At 49.8% G+C, this 9,902-nt stretch overlaps 1 protein-coding gene across 1 annotated transcript in view; it reads right to left on the bottom strand.

Annotated features, from left to right (window-relative positions):
* The window catches only part of SGIP1 (SH3-domain GRB2-like (endophilin) interacting protein 1), a gene marked incomplete at its 5' end in the record, with an annotated part of 14,336 nt that overhangs the window by 3,942 nt on the left and 492 nt on the right, over positions 1–9,902 (bottom strand). The window contains 3 exons of the mRNA XM_010191133.1: positions 3,848–3,907; positions 7,125–7,251; positions 8,119–8,241. Of these exons, the coding sequence (XP_010189435.1) occupies positions 3,848–3,907; positions 7,125–7,251; positions 8,119–8,241 (310 nt within the window). The remainder of the gene's footprint in view (positions 1–3,847; positions 3,908–7,124; positions 7,252–8,118; positions 8,242–9,902) is intronic.

Genomic DNA, 9,902 nt, shown 5'->3' with positions numbered 1-9,902 from the left:
GGGAAAGAGGGTGGCGGCAGGGTCCCCCCCAACGCTGCCTGAACCTCAACTTGCAGGGACCTCTCTCTGCCTGGCAAACAGCCGCTCACCCTGCAAAACCTGCAGGATGCTACAGTAAATAGGCAAATCATTGGAAATCAGGAATTACAATTGGGACTTTTAGGACATGAACGTGTCAGCCCAAGCCGCAGGAGATGAAATCCTGGCCTGGGGAAGGGCAGCACCTCTGAGGGAAAAAGCAAAGCGGTGGAGCAAAATGTGGTGTTTTCCCGGGCTGGCTTTAAAAATCATCATTTTTGGTGATGTGCAATCAGGTCCCGGCTTGCTGCTACAAATTTTGTGCGATAATATGTAATATTATATCTAAATAATAGGGTTTGGGTGCAGCAAATCAAAATTTGTAACATCTCCCAGGGAAAGTGCTTCTGCCACTTAAATTACACTTTGAGTTTCGATATATTAATGTTGATAAAAATGTGGTGGTTGATTCCTCACGCCTTACATATATGTCCATTCATGCAGTGTGTTAACGTATGAAACCAAAGCTGCTCTCTCTGAGAGGAGCCTTTCCACTGCTGGGGTTTTCCCTTCAAATGTCTAAAGTAGCCTAAAAAGCGTAAAAAATTAATGTAGCCACACATCTGCCTCTTGGTCACACAACTTAAGAGACTAAAGAGGGGTTATGAGTGATTTCAGTCCCAGAATAATGATGCTCAGGATGCAGCACATCCGGCTGTCCCAGTGCATGGGACGGACAGACAGAACATCTAACCCGCGCATGACAGACCCATCATCACACACTCATTAATTACCCTAACGAGCCTGGGAGGGGCAGCCAGCGGCTCCCCAAATCTTGAGGATGCAGCCCTGAGCTGTGTGTCAGGGACTGGGCAAACCTCCCGTTACAAATCAGATGCTTCATTTCAGTACCAACCACGCGTGAAGGCACGAGCAGCTCCCCAGAATCACCAACTATCACAACGGTAGCAGACTGGTAAGGTAACTTATTTTTGTAATAATTTTTTTGCATAGACAGCACTAGTGGGTGATGAGGGAGCACATCCATGCTCCCCATACCTAGTGCATCAAATTGGGATGCAGTGGGATGCTCTCACTGCATCCACCCCAAAGCAGAGATTCAAAAGCAGGATGGCTGTAGGGGTGTGAAAACTGGAGGTACCACGCAGCCGAGGAAGATGGGCAATAAAATCATCATACTTTGGGAGAATTAAAAAAATCAGCTTCCCAAACACGCCCCACGATGCCGCAGCATTGAAAGAAGGGTGGGCATCTCACACCAATGTGCCTTTTTCCCCGATTTTCACTCTCTCGTTTCTTCCACCGTTACATCTATGAGACTCCTTCATTCTCCATAGAAAATGAAAAATCCTACGTGCGAGGATAAACTGGCTCGTCTCATATATCTCTGTCTCCGGGCTCAGCTGCCTTTGAAAATCTGAGTTCATCTGAGCAGCAAAAACACCTCCTCCATGTTTCTGATCTGGCTTTGAATGCAAATCATGTGGATGGAATTGGGTCTCGGGTCCCTCCACTCTTCCCTCATGAACCAATATAGTCATCTCTTAATGGCTTCAGAGACTAAATGCATTTTTTAATAAAAACTTTAATGGAAAAAGAAAAATATAATCTATTTTTAAGCCCTAGAATTCTTTTCCAGAAACTTGAGAGACAAGTCTAGCTACTGCAGCACGCCTCCACCAAAAATCTGGCTTTTCAGTGACAGCTTCAGAAGTCATTTTTAGAAAATTTCCATTTTGGCAAAATGACCTGATAATGCCAAAAAAACCCCAAGCCAATCCACTTTACGGAGCTTTGGATCCAGTCATAAGCAGTGCACCAGGTTCATTTGCCTCTACTTTTCCCTAGACGAAGGTGGAAAATACAGCATCATGAGCACCAGCATCACCAAAGCTGCACTGTGTCTTTCTGCACAAGACCAAACTACTCCATGTTCTGCAAATGCATGGATCTTCACACACACAAAAAAAAACCCCAAACCCAGCCACAAAAGATCAAGTCTCTTCTGGCATTTCGTGCCCCAAGTTGAACTCAAAGATTTAGGGATCGATGAGGAAATCCAGCGTGTGAAAACAAAACAGCTCCTTCTCACACACAAACCCATGCCCCTGCTCTAAACCATTCATGCTGCCAGAACAACACACAGAAATCCCAATATACTATTCAAAACCACTAATAAGCAAAAACCATAAGAAAACCCCCAAATGCTGGACGTGCTCGAGCGAGGAGGAGGAGGAAACGGAGAGCAGGGAGGATGCATGGTGCCAGGGTTAACCTCAAAGGTGGCTGCTTGGACCCAGCCATCAGCTGGCTTGATCCCCACCAGCTCTTCCCAAAGCTCCAGGCAGGAAGGTGGCACTGGGAAAGCAAACCCAACAAGTGGGGTTTCAGCTGGAAACAGCAAAAAAATGCATCAGGAGGAAGCGGTTCCTGCCCAGTCCCCTCCCATGGCTAAGCCGGGAGCTGCCATTGGAGAGGGGACCATCGGGGCCGAGGGTCCTGCAGCTGTGGCCAACTGAAAGACAAGAAGAAGGAGAAGAAGAAACCAAACCCTGTGCTCACCACCATCCCCATCCCTGCCTTCTGCCACTGCGATGGCATCCCACTCACCAAAACGGGGCTTTTTTAAATCCCTTCAGGGATGAGGACTTCACCACAGACTGCCCTGGGCAGCCCCTTCCAGTGCTTGACCACTCTTTCAGGGAAGAAATTTCCCCTCAGATCCAAACTAACCCTGCCCTTTCACAACTTGAGGCCACTTCCTCTCACTCCATCACTTGTTACTGAGGAGAGGAGACTGAACCCCCCCCACTTCACTACAGTCTCCTTCAGGACACAGTTTAGTAGCCATAGTGGGGTTGGGTTGATGGTTGGACTGGATAGTCTTGGAGGTCTTTTCCAACCTTAATGTTTCTGTGATTTGATGCCCTGTGCCAGAAGCGTCCCCTACCTACCCCCAGCCCAGCCCTGCCCACAAGCACCACAACAGCTTCACAGCACTTCCTTCATGTTTGACAGCATCTATTCCTACTTTTCTTGGGGTTTTTTAAGACAAATGATGACATGGGGTGTGCAAGATGAGGCTTCCTCCAAAGGCATGGGGCTGTTGGAGCAGGGCTGGCCACCATGGTACCCATGCCTCTGCCCTCCACAAGATATGATGCAGCTTGGAGAAGCTGCCGTCTGCCCTGAAACAGGCTCTTCTTCCCCCAGATCCTCCCCAGTGCACCTTCTCCTCAACAAGGGACCCCAAAACCCACAACGCCCCCAACCGACTGCCCCAGCACCACAACCTGGCACAATTTTGGCTGTGATCCCCACCCCTCACCATGGAAAAGTCCAATGGGAGGTGGGGAGGGAACCCTGACTCGGCATCACCCTTTGGTTTTTGATTAATCACACTGGGCCATGGCCCACTCAGGGTAATGAGCAGCTTGCGAGGGGGAGTAGAAAGAAGCCCTGGTTGACAGAGTTAAGTTCCTCGACAGTGCAAGCGGTTTTGCTCTCTGGTTTTCACTGCAGTCTTGGTACAAGAACATTCTTTTGGGGTTTGGTTTGGTTGGTTTCTGGGGTTTTTTTTTTTTGGTTTTTTTTTGTTTTGTTTTGTAATAAATAAACAAAGATCACGGGAACAAATGGCACAAACCAAATCAAAATTATTCTGGTCAAACTTGCGATGTCATCTAAGGAGCCATAGCATTTGGGCAAGGAAAAGCCCGGATTGGAGTCTTCGGAGGAAAACCCTGGGAGTCAGAGAGCACGAGCAAGGGGAGTGGAGTCGTTACCGGGTGTGCTGGGCACTACTTACCTTCGAAAGTCAAATAAAACTTTCCTCTGTCAAACCAAACGAGGGAAGGCTGTTCATTCTCTGTATGGCCAGGAGTTGAAGCGGGAGGGGAAAGGTTAGGGAGAGGGAGAGAGAAGGACACAGTGTGAGTCACAGAGCAGGACATTTCTCTTGCTACAGGGACGGGGGCGAGACGCTGCTGGGTGTTGACGTGCAAGGAGAGGGGAGGCTGTGAAACGCTGGATTTCAGCTTAGGAAGCAGAAAGCAGAAAGCAAAGCTATGGAAGCCCAGATGGAAGAGTGGTTTTGCCCGCTTGGTAAGTATTTGGGGGGAATTTTCCCTTTTTTTTTTTGTCAGTCTAGAGAAGAAGAGGCCTCTCAGCTCATGCCCTTGTATTTTGGCAAACCCCTCATCTTCACCTCCATTGGCAAGCCCTTTCCCGGCGGGATGCCAACGTGCGCGACGAGCGGCAGCGAACCCCAGGCATTTTCCATTGTGTTTCAGGACACACAACTTGCAGATCCACAGACACACACGCACACATAGAGCGGGAGGTGCCTAACTGGGAATTTTCTTTCCCTTTCCCGCTACATCCAGCTCCCTGTGCTCACACCACCTCAAAAGCCACATTATTACCAGGTACTGCTGAAATATCTAGTGATAAGGGGGCAAAAAAGACCATTTTTAGCTGTTAAATTATCCCTTTTGAATGCACAAGGTGACAGACTTTCACCTCGACGTCCTTTTTTGCGTGTCACTGAGAAACTGTCATGCAAGGTGCTGCGAGCGATGAGTGCCGGGGCTCAGGGTGCCCGCGGCCGCCCGTACCCCAGTGATGCCCTGCGAGTACAGTACCTGCAGGCGTCTCACAGCGCCTTTCAAAGGTGGGCAGTTTGTCAACAAAAGCATCATCTTCTGATACACACAAAGCAGAAGAAAAGCAAAAAGGAGAAGAAAAACAAACAAAAAAAGAATGAAAACACCAAATCCCAACTGAAACCAAGCAGTGCACTGTATCAACGGAAAAGAAAGACAGAGGAAGGTTTTAACAAGGAAAATAACAGAAAGGGCGCTGACATAGAAATAACAGTGTTGTTCTTGGCGATAAATTATTCAGACTGCACATGCAACCACACGGAAAGCAAACCAGACCAGCACAGGGGGGACAGAGGAACAAAACCGCTGTTCCACATGCTCTCGGACAAAAATGTCTGTTGGACTTTGCCACAGGAAAGAAGAGCTGGGCCCGTGGCAAGGTTGGGGTGTCCTGGTGGCCCCCTGCTCCCCCCCTCCGCCCTGCCCTGCACACCTCTCACCTTATCTTTGCCTCTATGTATGAAAAAACCCCCAAATTAGGTTCACACCATTGCCTTGGTGGAGGCTATGGGGAGATGCTTGAGCTTGCCCAGGGTGGCTCCTAAAGGCCCTGTGCCCCTCTTCCTGTCCCCTGGCCACTTGGCCTTTTCCCAGGCCAAATCCTGTCAACACGGCCCCCACAGCTGTGTTTGCCCAGAGCAACACCTGCAATTTGTAGGGGCTTCTCCTGGCTGCCCTGTTCAGTGTCCCCCTGCCAGGGGTGACCCCAGAGCCCAAATTTTGCCTCTTTTTTCAAGGAAAGCCCCTGTGGAGGGCGTGGGAGGTGCCGGGGCCATTGGGCACAGCTTCTCACCCCTCCCTGCCCAGCCACATCAGGCCCTGCTGCTCAGGGTGGAGAGGTGATTAAAAAACATCAACTGGTAATTTTTGTTCAAAAAAATAAAAAAATAAGATTAAATAAGGTTCAACCAAGAGCCTAAGGGAGCCAGGCCTGCTTCGCCTACTCAGCCCGCAGGACCAGCACACAGCCCCGTTTCACAGCTGCTTCTTCTGCAGCCCCCACAGCCGTCCCTGTCCTCATTCTGGCTGCTCCTCTCCACCAAAATCATGTTGACCCCCACAGCACCAAGTGCTCTGTGGCCATCACAGGTGCCAGCCTAGGCCACCAGTGGCCCCCTCAAGAGTAGCCAAAGCTGTGGGACAACGAGCACAGACAGTACCGACAGCCGACACACCAGGGTTGGCCAACCACTCGCTCGAGATGCAATTTTTGGTTTCCAGCAGCATGCCGTGATGGTGACCAACAGCCGGCAAACAGGTAACAAGCATCTACAACACCCTGAGAGTGAAGCGAACAACAGGACGGAGACGCAGGTCGGGGACTCCAGTAAACCTACAGGGAGGTGGGCACCAACACCAGGGGGACATCGCCCACCCCATCATCTTCCAACCCATTGTCTTCCAACCATCAGCTCAGGCCACCCCGTTGTCTCCCAGCCACCAAAGATGGTGTTGGGGTGGCGATGGCTCGTAAGGTGACAGCCGATGGGAAACACTGAGCATCCATGAAGACCATCCAAGTTTTTTTTGGAGGGTTGGGGATTCAGGTCCCTCTACAGAGCCCATTTGCCAGCCTAGGCTGGCCAAGCTCCTTCTCTACCATGTAGCCCAGGCGTGCTCACCATAAAAACCATGGAAAAAAAAAAAGAAGAAAAAAAAAAAGGAGAAAATAGGTGATTCCTGGTAGGAGATGGAGCTGCTGAAGCGAGGAGCAGTGGTGGCAGAGGAGGGAGTGCCGGCAGCTGGGACAAGGGGATGGAGGAGACGAAGGGGACCCAGCACACAGAGCCTGGGAGCTGCCAGCCAGCCTTCATCTGCATTTTGTGGTTCAGGCCCCTGGCGAAGGGGGAGCAAAACCCTTGAAAATTTTCAAGACATTCTACCAAAAAAGACCTGCAGTGCTTCGTTCTGATCTAGAATACATCAACGGTTTGGAAAAGCCTTTGCCAAAATCCCATTTTCCACTACCACTTTAAGGGGAATTATCAATTTAAGATATTCAAAGAGATTTAACATCAGTTGTTTCCTGGATCCCAAGGTCTGGCTTCCAGCCCCCCTCCCCTCCAGGGTAAGAGTATTGCCTGCAAAGAAAAAAAAATTAAGAAAAAAAAATAGTCTTATTTTGGCCAGATTTACAGACCATAACCACATTTTATCTTATATTGCACTCGGTAATAACCTCCACCCTCAAACATTCGTTTTTCACAATACTGAGAGCTGCTACAAAGAAAGCTTCCCTAACAATGTCATGTTCATGATCCCTCACGTCCCTCAAATCCCTTTTTTTGCATTTAAAAACCTGATGAAAATTAATGAACATGAACCCAAAGAACAACCTAGTGAATGAAAAAACTCAGAATTTTTTTTAAGGCTGTTGAAAGGTAGGAAAGGTGAAAGAAGAGCAGTGCTGTATGTTTTTACCAACGGTGGGAGTGGTGGCTGCGCTCAGGGAATTGGTGGAAGATATGGAAGAAGTACTTTCGGCACGGGCTAAAGGTGCTATCGGAGGAGGACTGGAGGAGTGAATAGGAGGGCTAAAAGGCCTGGACTGTAGAAAAAACACACATAAAATAACAAAAGGTTAAAGAAAACACCCACAGCAACATTTGCATCAAACAAACAGAAGCCATAACCCTCTACCTCCAGGCCAGCTTAGTGCAAAATTGAGCAATTCTTTTAGTGCCAACAGAGTTTTAGTCTAGACCTAAAAAAGCAGCAGAAGATGCCCACCATTGCATGAGTCTGGGTGTTTGAAGTCCCCAGCCGCACCCAGCACAGGAGTTCCAGGATTTTTAAATTACTATTATATTGATTTTTCCAGCATCAGGAAGGGAGCAGTGCCCACCATGAGCCAACTGGCTCTGGACCAGTTCCTTGGGTCCCTATGGATCCTTTGGGAATTATTTTATATCCACAGCATCACTCCAAAATTTCTCTATAACTTACCTGCAGCAGCCTGGGGAGGTGGGACAGAGCCCAACTGGCTCAGTATGGCGGTGGGGACCCCTAACAAAAATTGCTGGGCCTTTCCCACCCCATGACCCACCTGTTGTTGGCATCACTGGGCTGTGCCGGGAGGCAGAGCGGGAGATGCCCACAACCATTTTTCCACCTGAAAGAACTATGGGAAACCCCAACCAACCCATGCTAGTTAATTGCTCTTAATGACTTGCTCCACTCCATTAACCATCCCAAATGCAGCCCCCCCAACATACCACGTCAGCGACGGGGGGCTTGCCAGGGGGCAGCTTGGGCCGGGAAGGGGGTCGGGGAGGTGGTGGTGGTGGGGTGCCACCACAACCATTTTTCCACCTGAAAGAACTATGGGAAACCCCAACCAACCCATGCTAGTTAATTGCTCTTAATGACTTGCTCCACTCCATTAACCATCCCAAATGCAGCCCCCCCAACATACCACGTCAGCGACGGGGGGCTTGCCGGGGGGCAGCTTGGGCCGGGAAGGGGGTCGGGGAGGTGGTGGTGGTGGGGTGCCACAGGCAGCCAGTGGTGTGCCAGGGCGGGCCGGTGATGAGGAACCTGCAAAAAATGAGGAGCCATGAGCATCATGCAGGGGGACCCACAGCCACCCATCCCCAGACCCCTGTGCACCCCAGCTGAAAGTGACAGGAAAAGAGAATTTTTGGGATGGCCGAGGTGCAGGTTTGTTATTGGAGGAGTCTTGGTAGCATTCCTGTAAACCAGCAAAAGGGGCACAAGAAAAGTGATGCCTTTGCCAGTCTCTGGAAGGGTTTCAAAAAATAGCAAGGGTGCTGGCGTCGGGGATGACATGGTCCCCAGCACCTCGCCATCTGTGCTTGATTTTTTTTGGCAATTAAATGCAAATTTTAAGATGCTCAAGAGGAAATCCAGCAGACTGTGTTGCTCCTTGTAAAGAAATTCCTTCTAGGGTAAATTTGGCAACAACCGGTGCCGTACAGAGATCACACCAAGGCAAGTGGAGATGGAGGGGGACTCAGACCCCTTTTTTGGAGGACAGCTGTGGTGACATTTGTCACCCCTCAGTGGAGTGGCGTGGCTTGTTCACAGTGATAAGGTGAGGGCTTCAGCTTTATTTTTCCCATTTACAATGCAATCAGTTCACTCGTTTTTTTTTAGGTGACAGCTCAAATTAAGGAAAGATCAAAGCCAGGGCTATAGAAGTGAGGCTGAGACAAGAAATGCTGGTCGTCTATGTGCACATCTCAAAATCAGGCCATTTTTATTTAGGAGCCTCAATAGGGAACCAAAATTGCAATTTTTTTCTGTGTTATCCCAATAAAAGCTTGACAAAACAGGAATTATTCTGGGACGGTAACCCAGCAGCACTGAAGGAGCATCACAAGCTGGTGATGTTGAGGAGGAGTTTTGTCCCCCCCAGCCATCTGCTTTCATCCGTGGAGAGTTATTCTTCGGGTGTTTAAGGTCCCTCCAGATATCTTCTACGATGAGAAATGGTGACAGCACGTCCTAAACCAGCACGAAAGCAGAAGCCTGCTGGGATGGCAGTCCCCAGTCCCACCGCGGTGACACAGTCATGGATCTTCCCAAATAGGGTGGGTTCCTCCATCCATCCCCACGTGCACATCCCCATCCAGTTGCTCAGGTGGTGGTGTAATAAGAAGCTCTCCGTTTCATGCTGCTGATCTCCTGGAGATGTCCCAGTTTCAACTAGTGCTACTGGGATCTGGATGCTGCAGCCCCCGTGAAGACCCTCACCCACCCACATACCCCTGCCACAGCTGCCTCAGCACAGAAAAGCCACCACCACTGAAGCAAAGCCACATTTACAACAACAGCCACACTTAAGATAGAGGGACCCGAGGGACCAAGACCTAAAATCTGCAACAATTTTAATGCCCCACTTCTTCTGAGGCTTGCTCAGGTTATTTGCCTGAAATATCTACATTCACTCTGAAGTCTACTGAGGACAGAGCTGCAGTAATAGCAATCATATGCCAAATTTTGCATCTGAGGGGGGGGTGTTATGTGCATAGCAGGGGTGGGAAGGGCAGCTCGGAGGAGTATCAGACACGCAGCAAGGAGCAAGGGAGAGGACACAGGAGGCTGAGGGCAGACGCTGGACGAGGAGGAGCACAAGACGGCCAGGCGGGAGTGCAGGCACCAGGCACAACCAGGTGAGAGGGGATGGCGACTGCAGTCACGGCCACACGGAAGCACACCCAACGCTGCGGGACGTAC

The sequence above is a fragment of the Mesitornis unicolor genome, unplaced genomic scaffold (genome assembly GCF_000695765.1).
Source record: "Mesitornis unicolor isolate BGI_N332 unplaced genomic scaffold, ASM69576v1 scaffold44868, whole genome shotgun sequence".
In the NCBI taxonomy this organism is placed as follows: domain Eukaryota; kingdom Metazoa; phylum Chordata; class Aves; order Mesitornithiformes; family Mesitornithidae; genus Mesitornis; species Mesitornis unicolor.
Note: the sequence above shows the minus strand (reverse complement) of the source record. Positions and strands in the feature narration are given on the sequence as shown.